Source organism: Loxodonta africana, chromosome 7, assembly GCF_030014295.1.
Source record: "Loxodonta africana isolate mLoxAfr1 chromosome 7, mLoxAfr1.hap2, whole genome shotgun sequence".
NCBI classification, from domain to species: Eukaryota; Metazoa; Chordata; class Mammalia; order Proboscidea; family Elephantidae; genus Loxodonta; species Loxodonta africana.
The window spans coordinates 4660628-4686055 of NC_087348.1; the positions used below are offsets into that span (position 1 = coordinate 4660628).

At 55.0% G+C, this 25428-nt stretch overlaps 1 protein-coding gene across 2 annotated transcripts in view; it reads right to left on the reverse strand.

Annotated features, from left to right (window-relative positions):
• Positions 1–3281: 3281 nt before the first annotated feature.
• CTTN (cortactin) overlaps positions 3282–25428 on the reverse strand; it is a 42767-nt gene continuing 20620 nt past the window's right edge. Inside the window, exons 6-18 of one of the 2 annotated variants that reach the window (XM_064287612.1) lie at positions 25137–25247; positions 23561–23615; positions 22421–22531; positions 19648–19758; positions 18951–19061; positions 17963–18073; positions 16331–16386; positions 15311–15380; positions 13309–13457; positions 8791–8880; positions 7607–7784; positions 6544–6615; positions 3282–4615 (exon numbers count right to left, since the gene is read on the reverse strand). In XM_064287612.1, coding sequence (XP_064143682.1) covers positions 4479–4615; positions 6544–6615; positions 7607–7784; positions 8791–8880; positions 13309–13457; positions 15311–15380; positions 16331–16386; positions 17963–18073; positions 18951–19061; positions 19648–19758; positions 22421–22531; positions 23561–23615; positions 25137–25247 — 1362 coding nt within the window. In that variant the 3' untranslated portion in view covers positions 3282–4478. The remainder of the gene's footprint in view (positions 4616–6543; positions 6616–7606; positions 7785–8790; positions 8881–13308; positions 13458–15310; positions 15381–16330; positions 16387–17962; positions 18074–18950; positions 19062–19647; positions 19759–22420; positions 22532–23560; positions 23616–25136; positions 25248–25428) is intronic. The other variant, XM_064287613.1, reaches the window with a different exon arrangement.

The following is a 25428-nucleotide window of genomic DNA, read 5'->3' on the forward strand; positions in this document are numbered from 1 at the left end:
GACTATGGCTCCCGGACACCCTGCTAACTCAGAACTGAAGACACTCCCGCAGCCCACCTTTCAGCCCAAAATTAGACGGGCCTATAAAACAAACAACACACACGAGGAAGGGGCTTCTTAATTCTTCGGATTTTTTCTCAGCTATGTTGGTGTCCATTGCTTTATCTTCAGTCCCACTAATTCTGACTTCTTTTGCCTCAATTTGGCTCCTAGGACTTTCTGTTGAGTTGTCTAATTCTGAAATTTTATTGTTAATCTTCTGAATTTCTGTTTGCTGTCTGTGGATTCTTGCAGCTTAGTAAATTTGTCATTATGCTCTTCTTAAGTTCCTCTAATGCTGTATCTGTGATCTCCTTCCTGATGGCTTGAAGAGTTCTGTATATTAATCTTTTGTATTCGACCTCTGGTAAACCAAACCCACTGCCTTCGAGTCGATTCCGACTCAGTAGTTTCAGGAAACTCTTCATCCAGAAGATTTCTTGATTCTTTATTTTGGGAGCTTGCTGAAGCCACTTTGGTCTGCCTCTTTATGTGACTTGATATTGACTGTTGTCTCCGAACCATCAGTAAGTTATTTATTTTATGTTTGCTTACTGTGTCCTAGCTTCTTGTTTTGTTTTGATATGCCCAAATAGGCTGCTCGAGTGAGCTAGTTTGATGATCGGTGCCTTTGAAGCTCTAACATCCTGTCACCAGAGCTGTTACTAGGTAGGTGTGCCCAGAAGTCCATTTTTCTTGTATGGATTCAGCTCAAGTGTCCAGGTAGTTGGTCACCAAGTGTGTAGCGCACGCTCTCACCTAGTCTTAGACAAGCAGGGGTGACTGGTGTAGGCACAGGTATCTGGCTGCAGTAGGGAGGGACATGCTTCTGAGTTCAGTCAAGTCTACGAGACCAAATGGGCAACACCTGCCCAAGAGCAAAGACGAGAAGGGAGAAAAGGACAGGAAAAATGGACAAACGGATGCTGAGAAACCAGGGTGGAAAGGGGGAGAGTGCTGACACATTGTAGGGATTCCGACCAGTGTCACAAAACAATTTGTGTATAAATTTTTGAATGAGAAACTAATTTGTACTGTAAACTTTCACTTAACACGCAAAAAAGACCCAAAAAACCTTGTCCATCTTAAGGGAGGTTCTTCTGAAGAGCTTTCCTGGATCTACCCACCCCAGCCCCTAGGTCTCGCCTCCCCCCTGCTCCTTCATATTCTTACAGCTGCCTGTTCTCAGGGCTGCACTGACACTAAACACAGCGGTGGGCTCACGTGTCTCCCGCGTAAGCCCCAGCCCGTGCTCCGTTGCGGCCCAGCACTAGCACGTGCTCACCTAGCCTTCCTGCAGACACCAGTGCCTCTCCGGACGTCCTAGTGGATCTGCCAGATGTGAAAGGTACTCCACCAGGCCCCCGTTCCACAAACACACCCACACTGCTCAGTGGCTGCTATAACGCAGGTGCTCCTGCACCCTGCATAACACAACGATGTTTCTAGAGCAAAGTACGGCCACCTCCCCTAAAGTTCTCCGAGTGAGAGAAAACCTGTCCCCGGCGACCACCCACTGGTGTGGGCCTGTGGGGTGTTTCCACCTTGAGACAGAAGGGCTGGGTTAGTTTTGAGATAATCACATCTGAAAAGGTGGCGTGTCAGATGAGGGGGAGGTCAGTGTAGACAGGTGCACAGGTTGGTGACAGGCTGCCTGGCCACCCTAGGTCGTCAAACCAACAGAACACTCGGACACGCCCAGACAGTCCTGCTCCTATTGGGCCATTTCCGTGCCCTTGTCCCCTTCCCCGTGCCACTTCTGTGCCCTGGTCCCACCCCCCTGCAGCGTGCTAATTATTCCCTGCCCCACTTCCTCACGACCAGCCCCAAGCTGGCGGCAGCTTCCTAACCTGGGGACAGTCCGCTGCTCCTCTCTGTGACCCTAACTACACCGGCTGCGTTCCAGCCATGCCTCACTTCGCTGACACCTGAGCACGAGGCGCGTCTGCAGCAAGCAGAGCTGGAAAAGGGGCGACATGCCATGTTATGGCAGTGTGCAGGGATGGCATGGGGAGGGACAGCACCCAGGAGCCCTGGGGGTTCACACCCCAGGCTGGAAGAGGGGCACAGAGCATGTCATTAGAGGCACGAGCCTGATAGGCAGCAGCCCTCGGCCCAAGCTCCCTCCTACCCCCATGATGTCCCCCTCTCAGCTCCCGAGAGACCTGGTCTCTAACAAACCCCACCAAAGGGCAGGGAGGGAGGGTGGGGAGACCTGGATGGTGAACGGAGCACATCCAGCTGGAGTCTAATTCGCAGTGTTCAGAGCACACCACTTGAACCCTCAGCCTCAGGGACCCTGGCAGGTTCACCCTTCAGTTCAGTTGAAAACCAAAGGTCCCTGCAATTCCTGCCTCGAGGACGGGCTTCCCCAAGGTCGAGAGGCGCTGGGGCACAGTGGACCTGGGAGGGGGCACGGGGGCCCCCCAGGTGCTGAGACCAAGGAGGAAGGCACCACGCTTGTGCTGGGGAGAAAATGCCACCTGCCAACTCCTGCAAATGGGAGCAGGCAGCCTTCTGGGACATCAGTGTTTTACACCGTTGTTCTCCCTGTTCCTCCCAGGGATGGTGAGGGCAGCTTTTCCAAAAGTTCCTGCACACATCCACTCAGCCATTGACTGGAGCCACCCACATGTGTACTGATGTGTCCCCATGGAACTGTGGGAGCCTGGACAGTGGACAGAACCCATGGCTAGCCCTCTGCAACCTGGAGCAGCCACTCAGATGCGCCACCTGGATTTACTTTCTGCCATGTGTCCTTTTCACCACTTCCCTGCCAACTTCCCCCACACCCCACATGCGCCAGGCAGCAGCCTCAGTCAGGCAGGATCAGGGGCCTGGGCTTCATGGCACCCGGCTGTGGCAAGGCCTGCAAGTTGCCGCCAGCCCCACAGCTCGCCTGTGTCCCCCAGACTTTAACTAATTGTGCCTGAGAGAAAACAGTATCTGTAGCCTCATGGCAGCCACCTCAGGATTTTGAGAACTGTAATTCAGACACAAGTTTTTAAACAGTATTTTGTATCTTGCTTGGAACCCCTGCCAGAAAATTTGACAGTGAAGGTCTTATAAAAAGCACCTTTTGAGGAGGGCACCTCTTTAAAGGACCCTCCATGTGAAGCTGGACACGAGTGCAGGATGAGTGTGGCCACTGTGGGGTCTGACCGGCATGCCAGCGAGCAGGCCCTGGTGGTGACAAAGCCCCCTCAACCGCAAAACACAGTGCCAGACAGCAGAGCACGGTATGCAGCAAGTGGATCAAAAACTTTATTTGGAATATTTAATTTAAAAAAATCATACCTATGAGGTGTGCTACAGAAATTTAGATAAAATAAATTGCATATAAAACCCCAGTTCTGGAGGAGCCAGGAGTATGCAGAAGTGTGTTTCAGAAGAGATGTGTGCGCGTGGTCACCGGGTGCCCCCGGGACCTGCAACAGCCACGACGAGGTCTTCCGGAGGCACACACCTGACCCGGCCTGCGTGGTGACTGGTCAGCCGCCTGGCTTCTCGGGAGGAGGCATGGCTCCCATCCAACGAGGGGTCAGCAGCACCCGTGAGGAGCCACACGGAGGGGCTTTGGTCCGACGACAACTCGTTTTCATCTCGTTTTAGCAAGGTGATGGATCAGATCGTACTGTAGTCTAACACAATGTTTTGGCAAACACGGCATATTCCCTTCCCCCAGGAAGAACACGCCTGTCAGTCTACAGGAGAGAAGGCACTGCGCCCTGCAGCTCAGTGGCCGTTTCCACCACCGCCAAGTACAGGCCTGGCTGCCCTTCGGCTCATCATAAAACCCCACAGCCATGAACTGTGGGCGCTGAGCTGGAGACGAGCAGACTGGAGAACACAGAGACACGTCATCCCAGGCATCGGGGAGGGCAGAGCAAAGGGAGGCCTGGAGGAAAGACTGGGGTTTTTGCTCAGGGTAAAGGGGGGCAGAGACCCCACACGCATCGAAACTGGAAGATTCACGTATGAGAAGGCTTCCCATTGGATGTGAGAGCTACTGGACTTCCTCGCTATGAACCTTGATTCTCAACTTGGGAAATACTGAGCCGCTAGATGCTCCCCGACCCGGGTTCAAGGAGAAGGCTTCGTGTCTGCCGTGGGCATCTGATGGCTCACGACTGCGTACAACATCAACAGGCTGGGCTACTTGCCTCAAGAGAATGAAGTTCCTTGAAATGGCTTCACGTGACAGTCATTTGGCAGAAGAGAAAAGAAAATACCTTGAAGGCATAAAAACAGTGACCCGAGTCTTCCTAAGGAACATGATTACAATATATTAGCAAATTCTGTGGCCTACACATTTTCAGCATCAGCAGAAGTATTAAATATAAAGGCGATGTGTATATTCCCCTCCCCAGCTCCCAAAACAAAAAACAAAGGCATGATCTGTAGTGTGGCAGGGGCGGCAGCGGGCGCTAAGGCGGCGTCTACTGCCGCAGCTCCACGTAGTTGGCCGGGAAGAGCCCGTAGCGGCCCTTGCACACCCCGCGCCACCAGCCGTCGTCGATCATCTCGATGTTGGTGATGATGTCATCGGGATCGAAGGAGATCTCATCGTCACCCGCTAGGGAGAGGGCGTGAGGAAAGGGCAATTACAACGACTGGAAAGATCAGAACAGGAAAGCCAGGCTCCCTGGAGCAGCCCACTGAGAAGTGAGCTGCCCCCTGTGCAGGCCCGGGCCTCGGCCGAGGGCTTCGCTTTTTCACTTCTCACCAAAGACCCGTGTCTGTGAACACAGACAGGCTGGTTGCAGAGGCTGAGTGAAGCCCTTCAAAACAGCACCCAGACCCCAAACCAGGGTTACTTCTTCAAGAAACATTTAAATCACAAGCCTCTCTTCCCACGTGCCTTTCCCTCCCCTTCCCAGCAGGGCCAAGTCCTGGCGAGCTAGCTGCGACAGCCCTGAGGAGGATCGGTCAGGGCAAGACGGGGAGGGACGGCTGGAGGGAAGGAGCGGTTGGGAGCGAACAAGGAAACCCGGGAAGGCAGGTTTCACGCTGGAGAAAGTACTCAGAACTGTGTTGGCGGGGGGCGTCCAGAAAGGGCCCACAGTGACAGACTGCAGCGGGCAGCTTCAGGGTTAACTCATGGCTTTTTAAAACACACAGACAAAGACAGTTCACAGAATCCATGCGTGTAGCCCTGATGACACAAGGGTTAAGCACTCGACTGCTGACTGAAAGGCTGGCGGTTCAAACTCACTCAGCGGCTCTGCGGGAGAAAGACCTGCTGATCTGCTCCCGTGAAGATGAAAAACCGAAACCAAACCCGCTGCTGTCGAGTCGACTTAGACTCACAGCGACCCTACAGGACGGAACAGAACCGCCCCAGAGGGTTTCCAGGGGGCAGATGGTAAATCCAAACTGTCGCCTTCTGGTTAGCAGCCCAGCTCTTAACCACTGCACCACCAGGGCTCCTCCCGCCGCCGCTGTGAGGGTCACAACCTAGAAAACCCTGTGGGGCAGTTTGAGTCTGTCACATTGGGTCCCTATGAGTCGGAATTGACTTGACGGCACCTAACAACAACAGCACGCATGTGTAAGGGGAGAGTGGCGGAGGGAAGGCCCCGTGCTGAGAAGGAAGGAGGCACGGAGCCGGCCCGTCAGAGGAAGGCCCCGTGCTGAGAAGGAAGGATGGAGACACGGAGCCGGCCCGTCAGAGGCGGCCAGGTGAATGAGGGGAACGGGCCTCGATGGCTCCACTGTATCACTCCACAGACCACACACAGACGGCCTGGGGGAAACAGGGACTGCCTGGTGGAGAACCTGGCGGACACCCCCCGCCCAGGGCGCAGGGAGGTGTCGCGTGCCGTGGTGTGAACCACAGAGCGCCGTGCTGTGTGGCCTTCCTGCCTGAGGGCCACCCCCAGGACACCAGGCTGCCCTCTGTGGGGCAGCAGAGACTGGGTGGCTGCTGCAGACACAACAAGGACATGCAGGAACCACCCAGGAGGAGCCAGGGGCTCAGTGTGGAGGGTCTGTGGGTGCCACATGCTACTGAGGGGACTTTCTGACTTGTACGGTGGGTGGGGCCACGATGGGCAGGGTCCTCCTTTCTGGGAGTCACAGTGGAGCACTTAGGGTGCTGGGGCATCTCTGCAGCTGCCTGCCTCAGACATTCAGAGAGACTGACGACAATAAGGAGTGGGCGTGTGTGCGTGCAGGTGTGTGCGTGTGTGCATCTGTGTGCATGCAGGTGCGTACGTGCAGGTGTGTGCGTGTGTGTGTGCAGGTATGTGCGTGTGCATGTGTGCGTGCAGGTGTGTACATGTGCTGTGTGTGTAGGGAGATGGTGAGAGAAATGGAATCTGGGTGAGGGAGATAAGGGAGCTTTTGCTACTACCTGAAACTTTCCTATAATTTTGAAATTATTTCAAATTATTTCTTAAAATTGTAATAAGCCTATAAAAACTCTCTTGAGACAGGATTTACTATCTTAAGAAAATGATTACAAAGTCAGGAACATCTGTCATGCCCCTGTGGGTGTCTCACCAGCCTGGTAATCGTAGAGAGCGATGGCCGTAATGCCAAGGTCATTCTCATACTCATCGTAGGTGTTCTCCTCTGAAAATAAGCCAAGAAAATACCTGAGCGAAAGCCTACGTTCTTGAAATGTATAACCCCGCTGTAGTGTTTGCTTAGAAACCACTTCCTGAGATTTGGGGTGGGGGCTAGTTGGCAGAGAAACGTCCCAGTCAAAGCTGGGAACTGGGGGATGCAGGTACCTCCCAAAAAACAAAAGGAGGCCAGCCTCTCAGGAGCGAGGCCACGGACCCCCGGCACTGCTGCCCCCAGTGAGGGCTGTCCTTGAGGGTGCTGTGACAGTTTCCGGGGTCTACCTCTAGGGTGCTGAACATTTGGCCTTTTCAGGGAAGGCCAGGTCATGGTGAGTGAGTGGCCGAGGTTGATGGGCTCAGCAGATACAGCCTGTCCCACTCAGAGGGCACCCGAAGCTCTGGACAGGGTCTCACAGCCAGAGCACCCCACACCTGACACCACCACTCACATCACTCCACATGTAGAGGAGCTGTGTCAAATGTGTCTAAACATACTGAAGGGATGTTGGCTCCTAAAGATACAACATGGTCAAGGTCAGCATACCTGGAGCCCAGGTGGTGCCATGGTTAAGAGCTCAGCTGCTAATCAAAAGGTTGGCAGTTCAAGCCCATCAACTACTCCTTGGAAATTCTATGGCACAGTCCTCTCTGTCCTATAGGGTCGCTGTGCGTCACAATCAGCTCAACGGCACTGGGTCAGATACCTGAAGTACCTCTAAGGCTCTCAAAGGGTCTGGAACTGTCCACCCTTAAAGAAGCCCAGACACTCTTGGCCTCCTGGAACCACGTCTGAGGTCCTGCCACAAGCTTCCACCGAAGGCTCCTGTCTCCTTTTCACCTGACACCACCTGAGCCCTCCTCACGCCGGCCCCTACAGGAGCTGCTGCTCCCTGGACAAGGGGCCTTGCTCCCCTGACGAAAACCTTCCCAGCAGCACGGTGCAGGGGGCCGACTTCCCCGAGGCACAGGGGCGGGGTTAACAGGGAACACCAGCACACCTCCTTGGTAGGGGCCTGGGGTGTCGGCAGTCTCGTAGACGCCCTCGGGGGCGTAGGCCGTGCCCTGTGGGCTGCCAGCGGCCTCGCGGTGGTCCTCCATGCTGTATGCGGGCTCTAGCTGGATCACAGGGCTGCCGGGGCCTCTGGAGCTCACCTCCACCCGCAACGAGACCGCATCCTGGGAGGGGCAAAGAGGAAGCCTCAGCGGCCCGCGCCCACCTCTAGGAGGTGGCACACGCTCTGCGGAAGCCGGAGTAACACAGACCTACTGCTCCAGCCGGGACCGTGGAGACAGACACGGGACACAGGGGCGTGAGGGCCACGCTGACGACAGCGTGGAGGCCTCATCACAGCCAGGACCTGGGAGACGGACGTGGGTACAGGCCTTGACAGCGCGGAGACCTCATCACAGCGGGGCGCGACCAGGAGGCCCCAAGAGCCATCTCCTCCTGAAGAATCCAGCCCCATCCCGCCAACCCGCAGTAACCAGGTCAGCAGCACCTACGAGCATCCAGCCCCTCCCGCTCAGTTCCTGCGGGCTGAAGTGTAGGTTTTCCTGGATTTCTCTTGTCGGGGCCCAAACCCTAAGGTATGCAGTGGGCCAGGCAGCCTCGCTCCCCCGATGGGGCCCGCACACCCCAGCACAGACAATGGGCTTGGTTATCACCAAACCCTCCTGTGGACAGAGGTCGGGGTCACCACTCACAACCACATGCACAGAGATCTGAGGAGGAACGCCACTTTGCTGACATCATTGTGACTGAGCCCCGGCGAACATGCCTGGCTACTCATAACCAACGGTGGCCTTCATCAACACTTCTGGCCAGGGTCCACAAGGACCACCCTGGACAGGGGCAAGGCAGACAGCGCAGCCTGCACACACAGGAAGCTCCGGGGATGGCTTCCCCAAGGACCCAGTGAGTGTGGGCAGGTGGAGGGCCACCAGCAAGAGGGGGTCCACTTGTGGGGCCTCACTCCAGGGCAGCAGGGGGTGCAGAGTCAGGGACTGGAGCCTGTACAGATGTCTGTCTGTCTCTGACACACAGACCCGTCCCCCAGATGGAGACAGAGCAGATGGTGAGGGTGACCTTCAGCGTCCACATGTGGCCTAAGCCTGGAAGGGATCTTCTGCTACGCAAAGGGATCCCGGACTTGGACACAGCAAAGCAAAGGAAAACGCTCACCTCATACACAGGGCTGGAAGGAGGCCCCTCCACAGCCGGCTGAGGAGTGGGGGATGAAGGCGGCGTCTGCTTTTTGGCTCTGGCTTGCTCCTATAGTTGAAAAACACACGGCGATCAGGTTACCAAGTCGCTCTACAAAAGAAGACCTGCCGACGCTGGGCACACTCGGCCAGGGGAACAGGCAGAAACACTGGCCCCGCCATCAAGCACGAGACGACGAGGGCCCGTGTGCTCTCCAGAGGCAGCCATGGAGTCAGGCAGGCTCGCTGGAGACACAGGGGCTCAGCGCCCTAGCAATCCTGCTTCCGGAGAAGCCACAGGACGCGGAGCCGGGCCACCAGCACCGCAACAGTGCCATGGCTAAGCTGCAAGCACGCGCCTCACTGTGCCTCACACGGCTGACTTAGATGACAAGATCTGAGACTCTGGAGCTGATGGGAGAGGAGGGGATGAGGCGGGTGGGGCTGAAAACATCAGCAAACTAGGCAGAAGGGAGAGCAAGCGGACTCGTTAGGAAAAACACTAGGTAAGGACTGCTGTTGTTGGGTGCCGCTGGGTCCACTCTGATTCACAGCGACCCCGCAGGACGTGGCAGAACGGCCCCACAGGGTCTTCTAGGCTGTAATCTTTGATTCTGAAAGTGAAGAGGGCTTGAAGCACTTACTGCTGAAGATCAAAGACCACAGCCTTCGGTGTGAATTATACCTCAACATAAAACAAAAATCCTCACAACCGGACCAATAAGCTACATCATGATGAACGGAGAAAAGACTGAAGTTGTCAAGGATTTCATTTTACTTGGATCCACAATCAACAGCCATGGAAGCGGCAGTCAGGGAATCAAACAACGTACTGTGTTGAGCAAATCTGCTGCAAAACAGCTCTTTAAAGAGCTCAAAAGCAAAGATGTCACTGTGAGGACTAAGGTGCACCTGACCCGAGCCGCAGTGTTTTCAGTTGCCTCACGCATGCGAAAGCTGGAGAACGCACAAGGAAGACTGAAGGACTGATGCCTCTGAATTATGGTGTTGGCAAAGAACACTGAATATGTCATGAACCGCCAGAGGAACGAACAAATCCATCCGGGAAGAAGGACAGCCAGAATGCTCCTCAGAAGCAAGGATGGCAAAAAAAACCTAAGTTGCACCTACTTTGGACATGCTCTCAGGAGGGATCAGTCCCTGGAGGAGGACATCATGCTCGGTAAAGAGTCAGCAAAAAAGAGGAAGACCTTCAGCAAGATGGACTGACCCAGTGGCCGCAACAGTGGGCTCAAGGGTAACAACGGTGAGGATGGTGCAGGAGCGGGCGGTGTTTCACTCTGTTGTACACAGGGTCGCTGAGGGCCTGAACTGACCTGATGGCACTTAACAACCTCCGGCTCAGTGGGTAAGCCCTCAGCTGCTAACCAAAGGTGGGCGCTCTGAACCCGGCAGCCACACCAAGTGCGTCTGCTTCTGCGAAGATCACAGCCTTGGGAGCCCCCGGGACACTTGCACCCTGTCCTACAGGGCTGCTCTGAGTCACAACGGCCGTGACGGCAAACGCTTGGTTTCGGCTTTGGAACCTTGACCGGAGTCCGTCACCACGTCTTTCTCTGAGGGAGCCACCACGTGGGTTCAAACCACCCACCTCGTGGTTAGCAGCCAAATAACCACTGCAAAAAAAAAAAAAAAATGCCTTTTTCTTCTCAAGCCATCAAATTATTCGGTGCCTTCTGGATGATGACCACAGGACTCAGAGGGCAGCAATTAAAACTCCACATCATAAAATGTGGAAGACAGCAATTTTCTGAAAAAATGGGAGCAGGAAGGTATGCCTTGGAGGGAGGGAGAGGGTGTGTGTGTGGGAGAGAGTGTGTGTGTGTGTGTGTGTGTGTGTGTGGGATAGAGAGAGAGTGTGTGTGTGTGAGAGAAGAGAGTGTGTGTGTGAGAGAAGAGAGTGTGTGTGTGGGAGAGAGTGTGTGTGTGGGAGAGAGTGTGTGTGTGGGAGAGAGAGAGAGTGTGTGTGGGTGAGAGTATGTGTGTGGGAGAGAGTGTGTGTGTGTGTGTCTGTGGGAGAGAGAGAGAGTGTGTGTGTGAGAGAAGAGAGTGTGTGTGTGGGAGAGAGAGTGTGTGTGTGGGAGAGAGAGTGTGTGTGTGGGAGAGAGAGTGTGTGTGTGGGAGAGAGAGTGTGTGTGTGTGTGTGTGTGTGTGTTCTGAGACAAAAAACTAACTTAGAAGCACCTACTAAAAAACTTGAGGACTTTTAGAAGTTCCTAGTCGTGGTGGTACTGAATTGTACATGCAAAAAAGTTGAATTGGCCAATGTTGTGCCATGAACATTCTCTACGACGACAACGAGTCTGTGGTGATTAGGAAATAATAAAGTGCAATAATACAAAACTCGCTATGATCCCGACCTCACTGTGCTTGCTCACTGCTGCCTCTGGTCCCTGATATTATCTGCCAACACCATTCTCTCTCAGTGGGGGTTTTCAGAGCCCGAGCCACCGAATTCGCAGAGGAAATGACTACAGATCTGCACAGAGCTTTAGGATTTCTAAGCAGAGTCGTGTCCGTCGTCTCAGGGTCAGCTACGTCACAACCACATGAAATGGGTCAGGGCGAGCGTCGCATCTCCGTTTTCAGATGAGAACACTGGGTTGCGGGAAAGTGGCATGCTGTGCCACATGACCCAGTGGGACTATCGCGGGAGTCCCAAGGCACCTGGCCCCTCTAGAAATGCTTCAGGAAGGAAGAAGGCCACGCCTCCTGCTCCGCACCTCACCTGCTGCCTCCCTCATGGGGTCCACACCTGCTCCCCGCCTCACCTGCTGCCTCCCTCATGGGGTCCACACCTGCTCCCCGCCTCACCTCCTGCCTCCCTCACGGGGTCCACGCCTGCTCCCCGCCTCACCTCCTGCCTCCCTCATGGGGTCCACGCCTGCTCCCCGCCTCACCTCCTGCCTCCCTCATGGGGTCCACGCCTGCTCCCCGCCTCACCTCCTGCCTCCCTCATGGGGTCCACGCCTGCTCCCCGCCTCACCTCCTGCCTCCCTCATGGGGTCCACGCCTGCTCCCCGCCTCACCTCCTGCCTCCCTCATGGGGTCCACGCCTGCTCCCCGCCTCACCTCCTGCCTCCCTCATGGGGTCCACGCCTGCTCCCCCCCTCACCCCCTGCCTCCCTCGTGGGGTCCACGCCTGCTCCCCGCCTCACCTCCTGCCTCCCTCGTGGGGTCCACACCTGCTCCCCATCTCACCTCCTGCCTCCCTCGTGGGGTCCACACCTGCTCCCCGCTTCACCTGCTGCCTCCCTCGTGGAGTTCACACCTGCTCCCCGCTTCTCCTGCCTCCCCGTGCAGTCCACACCTGCTCCCCATCTCACCTCCTGCCACCCTTGTAGGGTTCCACACCTCCCACCCACCTCACCTCCTCCCTCCCTTGTGGGGTCCACGCTTCCTCCCCACCTCACCCCTCGTGGGGTGAGAAAACAGAATAAAGAATTGCATGGAAAACCCGCAGTCCCAGGCCACAGCGGCAAGCGCTCGGGCAGAGAGCTGATCTGCCGCCTCACGGTGTATTCTCCTCCATTTCCAACCTTGTACCCCAGTAAGAACAAGTCCCACAGATGAAGGCTGACAACAGAGACTCCCGGGGAGACATCTGGACTGATTCTGCGGAGGGAAGAGACCAACAGAGAGCTCCAAGATGGGTGGCAGCTCTCGGGACAGGGCGCCGAGTTGCAGGCTGGGCCAGAGAACACAAGGCGCCTGGTGTCTGGTGGTCAAAAGACTCGACTGCATGTGTGGTCAAAGTTAACCTCCTAGGAGAACAGCCTTCAGCGCAGTGTCTGGAACGCCATGTGGGAGCCCCCGCCCCCGGGCACGCACCCACGCGGCACACACGGAGATGGCACGCGTGCACACAGCACGCACAGTGACAGCACACACACACAGCAGTCATGGAGGCAGCACGCGTGAAGACAGCAGGCATGCAGATGGCACACATGCTCACAGCAGCTGTGGAGGCAGCACACAGACGGCATGCACGCACACTTGCACACAGCAAACAGGCACACGGCACACATGCATGCATACAGCACGCAGGCACACGGCACACACGTGGCATGCACACACACAGCAGGCAGGCAGATCGCACGCGTGGCATGCACGCATGCACACAGCACGCACGCATGCACACAGCACGCACATGGCACGCAGACAGATGGCACACACGTGGCACGCACGCAGGCACACAGCACGCAGGCACACAGCACGCAGGCACACAGCACGCAGGCACACAGCACGCACACACACAGCACGTAGGCAGACGGCACGCACATGGCACACACACACACGGCACACATGCATGCACACAGCAGGCAGGCAGATAGCACGCACGTGGCACGCATGCACACAGCAGGCAGGCAGATGGCACACGTGGCACACACGCAGGCACACAGCACACAGACGGCACGCACTTGGCACGCACACACACAGCACTAGTGCAGACGGCAGGCGCAGGCCTCCCCCGCACCTCTAGTGTTCTCCTGGCTTCCTCCTGCTCCTGCTTCTCCTTCGCCATCCTCTGCGCTCGCTCTGCCTCGGCCTTCCGGCGGTCCTCCTGCTCTTTCTCCTTAGCGAGGTTTTCAAAGTTAGCCCTGATGTTACTGGTCTTGCTGTTGGCTGGAGAGAAAGGAGAGACAAGTCTGACCCTACAGCATCAACACCGCCTCCGCGCCAGAGCACCCACCACGGCGGTCTACCGGGCAGCACTGAACCGGCCAGCCAAGAGCTACCCAGCCAGCCAAGGGCGACCCGGCCAGCCAAGGGCAACTCGCCTGGCTGACAGCTCAGCCCTGCCAAGGCCAGTCCTTGGTGCTGCTCAGTTTACGGAACATTTAAAATCACCGGTGGTGATCACATGCCTTGTGTCCAGAATATTTTTAAACTAGGATTCGTTGTATTCTTTACCGCACAGTTAAAAAAAATTCAATTTCATTTAAGGGTATCTACCGCGTGGGACAAAACGGGGAGTTCCACAAAATGCCTAAGCCACCCCTGCGTGTGATAGCACCGTGGCTGTCGCGAGGGATGCACTGGGGCAGCTATCCAGGCTGCAAGCCGGATGCATTTTTCACGGACCACCATTTCCCTGCACTAACAACTGACCAGCTATGGTTATCCACACTGGTTATCTGAGCAGATGTTTTCTCTCTAAAGTGAACCAACTAGGGCACTTGTGACAAGGAAAACCGCCACAGGTTTGCTGCCTGCAGGAAAATTCAAGCTTTCAAAGCACGCTCCCTGAGAACACACAGCACCAACCCCACTCCCCGTGCTCATGCAGCCCCGACCCCACTCTCCGTGCACGCTCCTGAGAACACGCAGCCCCGACCCCACTCTCCATGCACGCTCCTGAGAACACGCAGCCCCGACCCCACTCTCCGTGCACGCTCCTGAGAACACGCAGCCCCGACCCCACTCTCCGTGCACGCTCCGGAGAACACGCAGCCCCGACCCCACTCTCCGTGCACGCTCCTGAGAACACGCAGCCCCGACCCCACTCTCCGTGCACGCTCCTGAGAACACGCAGCCCCGACCCCACTCTCCGTGCACGCTCCTGAGAACACGCAGCCCCGACCCCACTCTCCGTGCACGCTCCTGAGAACACGCAGCCCCGACCCCACTCTCCGTGCACGCTCCTGAGAACACGCAGCCCCGACCCCACTCTCCGTGCACGCTCCTGAGAACACGCAGCCCCGACCCCACTCTCCGTGCACGCTCCTGAGAACACGCAGCCCCGACCCCACTCTCCGTGCACGCTCCTGAGAACACGCAGCCCCGACCCCACTCTCCGTGCACGCTCCTGAGAACACGCAGCCCCGACCCCACTCTCCGTGCACGCTCCGGAGAACACGCAGCCCCGACCCCACTCTCCGTGCACGCTCCGGAGAACACGCAGCCCCGACCCCACTCTCCGTGCACGCTCCGGAGAACACGCAGCCCCGACCCCACTCTCCGTGCACGCTCCTGAGAACACGCAGCCCCGACCCCACTCTCCGTGCACGCTCCTGAGAACACGCAGCCCCGACCCCACTCTCCGTGCACGCTCCTGAGAACACGCAGCCCCGACCCCACTCTCCATGCACGCTCCGGAGAACACGCAGCCCCGACCCCACTCTCTGTGCATGCTCTGGAGAACACGCAGCCCCCACTCTCTGTGCACACTCCCGAGAACACCCAGCCCCAACCCCGCTCTCCGTGCACGCTCCCGAGAACACCCAGCCCCAACCCCGCTCTCCGTGCACGCTCCCGAGAACACACAGCGCCGACCCTGCTCCCTGAGAACATGCAGCCCCGACTATGCTCCCTGAAAACACAGCCACGGCCTTGCTCTCCGTGCACGCTCCTGAGAACACGCGGCCCCGACTCTGCTCCCTGAAAACAGAGCCACAGCCTTGCTCTCCGTGCACGCTCCTGAGAACACACGGCCCCGACCCTGCTCTCCGTGATTTCTGGGGTCTGCTGGGACTTACCGGCCTCCACAGGGACCGTCTTCTGGTAAGCAGAGGATACCTTCGCCACATCTTCAAAGGTTGACGCATTCTAGCAAGACAGAGGATAATCAGGGGAGCACATTTTCCTTCACGCCCTGTGATGGCTTCTCCCCGATAAACATGTTGACAGCCTTCCCCAGGTCTTCACTGCGGCCGTCAAGTCAATTCCGACTCATAGCGACCCTACAGAACAGAGTAGAACTGCCCCATAGTTTCCAAGGAGTGGCTGGTGGATCTGAATTGCCCATCTTTTGGTTAGCAGCCGAGCTCTTAACCACTGCGCCACCAGGGTTTCCCCCCAGGTCTTACGCAGACCCAATCCCCTGTCCACTTCCCCGCTGTGCAGTCAGCAGGCCAGAAAGGAACATTCCCTCTCCAAGGGGCTGGTGTTACGGTAACAACGCACAGATCTGCACCTGCCCAATCACCAATCTACGGTCTGCTCTCCCTGGGGCCCTCCCCAGCCTGCCCCACCCATGTTTACAGGAAGCCCAGGAGCCCTCTGCTATGCTGGGACACAGCCCTGCCTGGCCTGACCATCACCATTTCCAACCAGCACGGCGACATCTTGTTGTGTAGGGGACAGACAGGGACTGGCAGTGCTGCAAGGAAAAGGAATGGGTAAAGGCAGGACAGGGCCTGGCACCTGGGAAGCACAGCTCAGGTGTTAGCGATCACCATCACCACGGGGCTGACTGACGCATCACTTGAAATGTGTCGCAAGGGCTCTCCAGATTACCAGACCTACAAGCATGAAAGGGAGCCCGACCGACAGTTAATGTGCTTGCTGCTAACCAAAAGGCTGGAGGTTCGAGTCCACCCAGAGACGCCTCAGAAGAAAGGCCTGGGAATCTACTTCTGAAAAATTAGCCACTGAACAACCAATGGAGCAGAGCTCTACTCTGATACACGTGGGTCGCTGTAAGTCACAGTCAACACGACGACAACGGTTCCTGGCCATCAGCAGCAAGCGCAGAGCCCCGGGCCTGAAACCCTTACCTTATCCATCCGATCCTTCTGCACTCCGTATTTCCCACCAAATCCTTTGGAGTAGTCTGGAATGGGGCACACACACTTGTTTTAGGCCAAGACCAAGGTCGGCACCGACAGCAGAGGCATGCAACAGACGCAGGCAGAGCCCGGAGGACGCGCCGGCGGGAGGAGAGAGGGGGGCAGAGGGCTCCCGACGGGCCCGGAGAGGCAGGCTGGGTTTCTAACTGGGGAGCGGGCACAGGCCGGGCGGGAGGGGCGGGAGACAGGTGGGCATGCGGCCCGCGGCCCCGGGGAACAGGGAGGGTGAGAGGGCACAGGCAGCAGGCGGGCAGGACGGGGGCCACAGAACAGGCCTGTGCAGTGCACCACTTCAACAGCACAGTCTTCCACACCCAGCGGCCGCCTAGGCGCCTCCACTCCGCGTGCTCTGCTCTACCGAGCACTGAACGGAGTCCCAAGTGCAGCTTTTTCTCTTACTTTTTAAAAGAAAAAAAATGCCATGTGGAAATTCTACCAGCCAGACATGTATGCTGCAGCAACACAGACCCATGTGAGAGTCACACTGTCGTGCAAGGTCACAGCCACGTTGGCCCAACAGTCACTCCATGCAATGTGCTAGACGAGCCTGGGGTGCGTTCCCCTGTCCACCCGTTAGCACCACCAAGGTGAGTCTCCTAGCACTTGCCGTTGCTGGGTGCCCAGTCGATTCCGACTCACAGCAACCCCATGTGACAGATCACAGCTGCCCCAGAGGATTTTCTTGGCTGTAATCTTTACAGGAGCAGATCGCCAGGTCTTTTCTCCTGTGGGGCAAGTGGTGGGGTCCAACTGCCCACCTTTTGGTTAGCAGCAGAGTGCTTAATCACTGTGCCACCAGGGACCCTTATCTACTAGCACTAGGGGACAAAAAGCCTAAACTCTGCCCCGTGAAGCTAGGAGATGACTGTTTTCCCAATTATGTGTCCCGGTTCTAATAATTGAGACTGGATGTTGAAGGTAATTAAATAATTACTCCAAGAAAAAATCAGTTTGCCATTCAAGTCCCCAGTCGGTACACACAGAAATGTCTCTTTACTTTTGTGTATACAGTTTTGCCTTTGGGCGAAGGTGAAGTCATCAAAGACAAAACAAAAACTCTCTCATCCCTGGCCAAAAAAACACCAACACAAATGAAACACAAAAACCACAGTGAACACGCCTATCTCACCCCCCTCGCTGTTCCCAGCCTTTGGCCTAAAGGTCGCTGGTTCGGGGCGGTCTCCGCACGTCGAGGGCAGTGAGGCCGCTCACTCGACTACCGGCTGCGGTGGCGTGAGAACAAAGCCGGCTCGTGCAGGAGGCTGCTGGGAGACCAGACACACCGTCCTGGCCCCTGGACACGGTTAGGGTAGAGGGCCACGGCCTGCAGCCCTGCCACGTTTTACCAATCATGAAGCCCAAAGTTACGGTAAAAAACACGACTGGTGGGGGAAACGGGTGCGGCTCCAAGTTAACACTGCTGTGGCATGAGGCTGGGTGCAGAGGGCCCGGCTGCTGGGTGGCCCGTGAAGACTGTGCTGCAGGCACCAGAGCCCAGGCCTCGAGTCTGTGCTACGAGGGGCTGCACTGGGGGGCCGGGGGGCTGGTGTGCGACTGTGCCTTGCTGGGACTCGTGCTTGGCCAGTTTCTCCTTGTAATCAAACCCCACAGCAGAGGAGTCCTGCCTCTCGGACTGAACACCGAATCTGCCTCCGAAACCAGTCTTATAGTCTGGAAATCCGCAGGTGCCGGTGGAGAAAACAACCGAGAGAGGAAACACAAGTTCGGTTAGAATGTGTAAGCGCGCAATCGGCAAACGCGTCGCCGAGAGGAAGCGAACAGCCTGGAGCAGGGACTCAGAGTCCCACTCCAGTCTCCTCAAAAGTCACGGGCTGACACTCAAAACCTGAACACTGCAAGCAAGATTTAAAAACAGGCTAGCAATTCTACTTTAACTAATTCAGGGAAGCCACTCCGTGCTCTGAAGTTGGTATCGAGGGTCCTACCCACACCGCAGACGGGAGAGCGCGTGTCTGTGTGTGTGAAGAAGGAGACGCGTTATAAACAGCAACACCAGTGACCCCCACTTCCTGCTCCTCTGCCTGAAAGAGCGGCGGCCCCTGTCTAACTCTGTTCATATTCAAGTTAGGCTTTCCCTCCTCTCAGTCTACTCTGTCCAGGGGTGGGGATTCTCATCTGATTAAAACAAACAAAAAAACAGCCCACTTCCAGTTGGGAAGGAAGTTGTCCTTCAGCCGTGCCCATTAAAAACAAGGATTCCTGGGCTGGGAACAGTGCTGCTCTCTCTGCTGTAACCTGAGAGCAGAAGGCGGCTTTCCTGGGAACGCCGCTGGCAAGGACAGATGTGTCCTAAACACGCGTCCAGACGCAAAGACGGCTGCCTCTGTGTCTGCAGAGCGAGGGGGCGGGCTAGTCGCTACGATAGCTGAAGTTTGTTCAAAACCGTGGGGGGCATGGGCTGCTTCACACAGAGATGATGCAGTGACACCACTACAGAGACACAGCAGAAACATGGCAGTGATGGACCCGTGGACAAACGGAACGGAAAGCGGGCGTGAGCCCCGGTATGTGCAGTCAGTGAGGGTACCTTTTTGGGACTCGTGCAGCTGCGACTTCTCCTGGTGATCCCAGCCAAGGGCACATTTGTCTTGTCTGTCTGTCTGCACACCAAACTTTCCTCCAAACCCTTTCACGTAGTCTATGTGCATAATAAAAGGCCAGAATCCATTATTAGTGGGCAGCCAGGTGACAGGTAGGAAGCATGTCTGGAGCGCACCCAATGTACACAACTGGAGCGCACCCAATGTACACAACACCCTAAGTGCACCCTTTTCTCTCCGCATCTCTGCTAAGACTTCCGGAAACGTCCATTAAGAGGGCCTCCTCGTGGAGTTACCGGAAGACCACCTACCATCTGTCGGAGGCCAGAGGGACAGAGACAGGAGCCCCTGTCAGAAGCGCGCATGCACGCAGCCTCCAACAGCGCTCGCAGGCACCAAGGTCTGTCGGCACAGACGCAAACGTGTGACACGGGGCCAGAATGACAGGCAAGGCTGGCAGGGTCTTAGAGCCCGCCCCAGAAGTGTAAGGATTTGATGTTTTAATTTGGCAACTGTGTGGTTTTTTTTTTTTTTGATTGGCTGTTCTGAAGCAGACTATTTCATTAAAGAGAGACGTCTATTCTACAGGCCTGTCAGTAAGGCTGTTCCCCTTGGTCTGTCTGGGGTACCCCCAAAGTCACATTAATAGTTGCAGGATGGAGAACAAGATAAAACTGAAGACACCTTTCTGCGACTCGTGCTTTTCCGTTTTGCCTTGATACTCGAAGCCGACAGCACTTTTATCCACTTTGTCCTTGTCAATCCCGTATTTGCCACCAAAACCTTTGGAATAATCTAAAAACAAGAAAAATACTGTTTATACACTGCAACCAAGGCAATGGCCATGCTGCGCATCTTAGAAGCCTTTAAGAAGGTACACTCATCACTCAGCTAAAAGAATTAGACAAACCAGAACTCTCTTGGGCTTACAGTAGGGTCTCTGAGTGATATGGGAATAGTTAAAGGCACTACTTAACGTGGGACACTATCAATACCAACGGCAGTAAATACAGCGACAGTTTCATCCCAAAACACAGCGTGAAAAATCACCTCTTTACAACTAGGCCCTAAGATCAGTATAAGCCCCAGCCGCAAGCTTTCGACAGGTCCCACTGCTTCACACATGGAGAAAGCAGAGGGGTGCTGGGGAGGACCGTCAAAGAAACAGGGCAGATATGGAGCAGCTTCTAGTAACATGAGTTCTACCCAGAGCTGAATCATTTTAAATGTTATTTCTATCCCGGCACCTGTATCTATCAGGGACATATTAATGGAAGCGACTGTAGAAACCAACACCTCAAGACCGAGCCTGAGGCTTCAGGGGAGCCTGATGTTTGCCCCAGGCCACCGTGGTCTCTGCTGTCACACTTCCGGCCTGTTTACCCTTCTTCAAGAGTGCCACGGGGACAGAGTTTGAGAAGCATTAGACAAGACTTAACAGTCTGTCTTAACAGTACTACACTGTGCAGAAAGGAATGTTTTGCTTGAAGAGAGAAGACAGAATGTAAAGCAAGCCCGTAAAGCAGGCCTGGGTTGCTAACTCCAACGCCAAGAAGGTGGCCCCGGAGGGCCGGCAGGCGGGGCGGGACACGAATTGTGGAGACCTGGAGAAAGCAGCGGTGCCACCCAGTCCCACCACTGTTTCCACGGGGAAAGGCAGGCTGGGGTGGCCAGAACTTCAGTGGTTCTTTTCTTTTTTAAGGAATCTGGATTTTTTCTATGAGACCTCTAGTTTTTAAGAGTTCGCAATTCTTTGTAAAATGTAAACGCACCTGCCAAACAGGACAATTGACACAGAGGGACCAAGGGTTCGTGCCTTCGGCAATCATGCGCTCATCGCTGAGACAGCCTCCAGAAAGCACCGTCCTCCTGGAAGACTAACCTGGTGGATGACTTACGGGGTGTGTAATGGCGAAGGGACAAGGTGGTCCTTCTAAGGACAATCAGGCAGTAGCTATCAAAATCCCGGAGTCCCCGGGTGGGGCAACGGTTAGCGCACTCCCCTGCTAACCAAAAGGCTGGAAGTTCAAGTTCACCCAGAGGTGCCTCAGAAGAAGACCTAGTAATCTACAGGTATTCCCCGACTTACAGTGGGGTTCCGTTCTGCCGACTCTGTCATAAGTTCGTTCTGAGTCAAATCCTCTCTTTTTTTAGTTTTCATTATTATTGTTTTTTATTAAATGAATCTTTATAAATCTGATCTTTGAACATCTGAAAACGATCACATCAGCAAACTATGAGTTGCAACACTGTATGCAGTACATATCGCTAACGAGAAGATGTAAAAACAAAACAAAACATGGTCGTGAAGTGTGGGTCCGCGTAACCTGAATACCTAGCAAGTCAGGGTCGACCTGTAATTCCAAAATATCAGCCATTAAAATTCTCTTGGGCACAGTTCTACTCTGACCCATGGAGGCTGCTGTGAGTCAAGAGTCAAGTCCATGGTAACTGGGTTTTTGGTCATCCACATCCCTTGACCCAGCAATTCCATTTCTAGGAATTTAATCTTTTGAGTAATCATTCATGTATTTAAGATACAAGAATATTCACTGCAGCTGATCTTTAACATAAAAAATTAAATGTAACCTAAGTGCATTCAAAACGAGAACAGTGTCATGCGTTATGTCCCCCCAAAAATGTGTGTTTTCACTTGGTTAGGCCATGATTCCCAGTATTCTACGGTTGTCTTCCATTGTGTGATTGTAATTTCATGTGAAAAAGGATTAGGGTGAGATTGTAACCCCACCCTTACCCAGGTCACATCCCTGGTTCAAAGTAAAGGGAGTTTCCCTGGGGTGTGCCCTGCACCACCTTTTCTCTCTCAACAGATAAAAGGGAAGCAAGCAGAGAGTTAGGGACCTCATGCCACGAAGAAAGAAGCACCAGGAGCAGACCGTGTCCTTTGGACATGGGGTCCCTGCACCTAAGAAGCTCCTCAACCATGGGAAGATTGAGGACAGGGACCTTCTTCCAGAGCCGACAGAGGGAGAAAGCCTTCCCTTGGAGTCGATGCCCTGAATTTGGACTTATAACCTCCTAGACTGTGAGAAAATGAATTTCTCTTTGTTAAAGCCATCCCCTCGTGCTACTTCTGTTATGGCAGCACTAGATAACCAAGACAGATGATTAAATAAACTACGGTATTTTATACCATGGAAAACTAAGCAGCTATCAAAACCAAGGCAAATCAACCTATGCAAAAAGCATGGCAAAACATTTTCTGTTGAAAAAAAGAATCACAGGACAGCATGTATGATGTAACCCAATTTGTGTGGGGAGGGGGTTCTCCCTCCTGAGTGTTTCTGTTCGTAAATGCCCAAGAAAAGACAGGAAAGGCACACCCCACGCTCCCCTCTGCGGGGAGGAAAGGAAAGGAAAAGAGAAAAAAGGACCTTAATTAAAGAGTCTGTCGTTCTGCTGTTTGCTGAGAGGACAGCCGCTGAGGACGACGCACCTTTCTGCGACTCGTGTTTCTCCGTCTTGCCCTGGTAGTCAAAGCCCACGGCACTCTTGTCTACGCGGTCCGCCTGCACACCATACTTGCCGCCAAAGCCACTCGAGTAGTCTAGGAGACAAGGGAGAAGTCGGTGTATACGCCTGAAGATAAGCTAGGTCATGGCTATTTTTAAGCAAAGTAAAGCAAAATGTTTGGGGGTTACAACTCACAAAGAGATCAAGACCCACTGTAATTTAAGAGCCAGCCACACTGGATGCATGTGACAACACGTTCCTGTTGTCGTGTGCTGTCAAGTCGATTCCAACTCAGTGACGCCGTACGAGGGAGAACTGCCCCGTAGGGCTCCCTAGGCTGTAACCTTCATGGAAGCAGACCGCCCGGTCTTTTGGCCATAACATGTGCTAGTGGACTTTTATCTCACTCAGCTGTTAGAGGGCAGGTCTTTGGTGCTAGCAGGATGAAGCTGCAACCCCACTTAAAAATGAACTGTTCAAATACAGGTCGGAGTACAAAGAAAGCTGTATGGCGAAAACACTCCACAGAAAAGGCCCTGCTCTCCCGTCATGGAAACGCCAAGCTCAACTAAAACCCGAAGTGCTCATGTGTTGGGTACTGAATAATCACTCCCTAGGTTATCTGATGACACACAAGAGGGGGAATTAAACACGTCTGCAAAAAATACGGGGTCCTTTGGGAGGTGATACGCTTTTGTCTTTAAGAACAGCTTTACAGACCAGGACTAAATAAAGAACAGCCACCACCAAGAGAAGACGCCGAAGTGCAGCTAAAGCTGTCATGTGCACCACGAAAAACAACTGAACAACTCTGCTTCCTATCTCGAGGGGAATGTTAGCTTTTTGCCAACGTCAGAGAAAGAGTTTTTCCTCATTTGGATTGTTTAGATGAAGGGGAGATGGGAGGCACTGGTCACATGAGATGCCAGCAGAGACGGCCAGGGTTTCCCAGGAAACACAGTCATGGTACAGCGTCAGATAGCCCAGAACCTCAGCACAGGGAGCAGAGTTCTCGCTGCGGGACACCCCATTCCCCAACCCCCCTCGGAGTACACGCAGCATCTGGGGGCAGCGTCACAGCCAGGCTGACGCCGAGGCTGCCTGTCCGTCCTGCACATCTTACCTTTCTGGGAGGCGTGCTTCTCTGTTTTACCCTGGTACTCAAAGCCAACGGCCGACTGGGATGTGAAAAACAAACAGGACAACACATTCTTACACGCTGATTTCACAGTATGCAGGAAATCCTTAACTGCAAACCATGTTACTTTTGATCGTTGATGTTCTAAGCCAAATGCAGGTCAAATCAATGTCACGAGATGTGCTGTTTTGAATTCACACACCATAAGCTGTTACATGAAGCCCAGTGCGCTGCACAGGTCAAATGGCATCCGTGGCATCTCATCCTCCCCCCAGTACTCTGCACAGGCCACGTGGCATCCTATCCCCCCAGTGCGCTCCACAGCCCACGTGGCATCCTGTCCCCCCAGTGCGCTCCACAGGCCACGTGGCATCCTGTCCCCCCAGTGCGCTCCACAGGCCACGTGGCATCCTGTCCCCCCAGTGCGCTCCACAGCCCACGTGGCATCCTGTCTCCCCAGTGCGCTCCACAGCCCACGTGGCATCCTGTCTCCCCAGTGCGCTCCACAGGCCACGTGGCATCCTGTCCCCCCAGTGCACTCCACAGGCCATGTGGCATCTGTGGCAGCCTGTCCTCCCCAGTGCGCTGTGGCTGCAGTGAGCTCAGCAGGTTTACTGTAGCCACACAGCGCCAACATGTAACAATTCCCTACTGCCCACACAACCACTTGCTTGTCAAACAGGCTACTCTAAGAACAACGTTAATACTGGTAACAAGAACTGCCATCCTGGCACACACCGTCTGGTTTAAGAGTTCTGCTGTTCACCCTACTCTGCAGATGGGTAAGCCAGGACAGTGGCTGATAAGCGGCCCAGCCAGAATGTGGGCCCGGGTCTGTCAGACTGCAAAAGCCAGGCTCTTGACCACTGCTCTAAAAACTGTGAAGATGGCCATGAGCCAAAGAGAATCAGAGAGCAGGCTGGATGGCATCTGGACACTGACCTGCAGCCTGGAGTGGGCCTGCATCACAGGCCACCTCACTTGTTTTGAGCATCACTAGTCAGTGACATACAAGCAGGGAAAATGGTGGAAAGAGTCCACACTGGCAAATTCGTGGACCAAGCGAAGGCTGCCTGGTACCAGAGGGCATGGGGAGGAGCATGACCTCTGGCCCGTCTGACGAGCAGAGGACCAGAGCAGCCACAGCGAGAGGACTTGCAGCCCCCAGTTCTCGCTTTTTTCAACCCACTGCCATTGAGTCGATTCCGACTCATAGTGACCCTACAGGGACAGAGTAGAACTATCCCATAGGATTTCCAAGGCTGTAAATCTTTATGGGGGCAGACTGCCACATCTTTCTCCTGCAGAGTGTCTGGTGGGTCTGAATGGCCAACCTTTTGTTTAGCAGCTAGGCGGTTTAACCTCTGCGCCGCCTTGGCTTTCTTGCTTCTTCACCCTGTCAGTAATCTCAGAGTGTCTCAGGAGTGGGAGGGGCCCTGTGTGCTGGCATGCGGCCCTGCCCACCCCCACGCAGAGTCACATGGTCAGCAGTATCTTCTCTGGGGGCACACTCTATTCCCAAGGGCCACACCACCTGCCCAGAGCTGGTGCCGGCACTCACCTGATCAACTCTGTCCACCTGAACACCAAACTTCCCTCCGAAGCCCCGGACCGAGTCGACTTGCGAGCAGTGCTTGGAGAGTTTCGACTGATACTCGTGGCCAACAGCTGACTGGAAGAGGTCAAAGTACACATGACAGACCCAGTAAGACCACCACGCACATCCGACTCTTCCCCGTGCAGCACTGAAGGGGGGTGTGCACGCCTCCTGGGAGCGCCGTGCATCTACTAAACATGCCCCATGTAAACATCTGGATGGGGGCTCCGACCAGGGAGGACCGCAGTGCCATGCC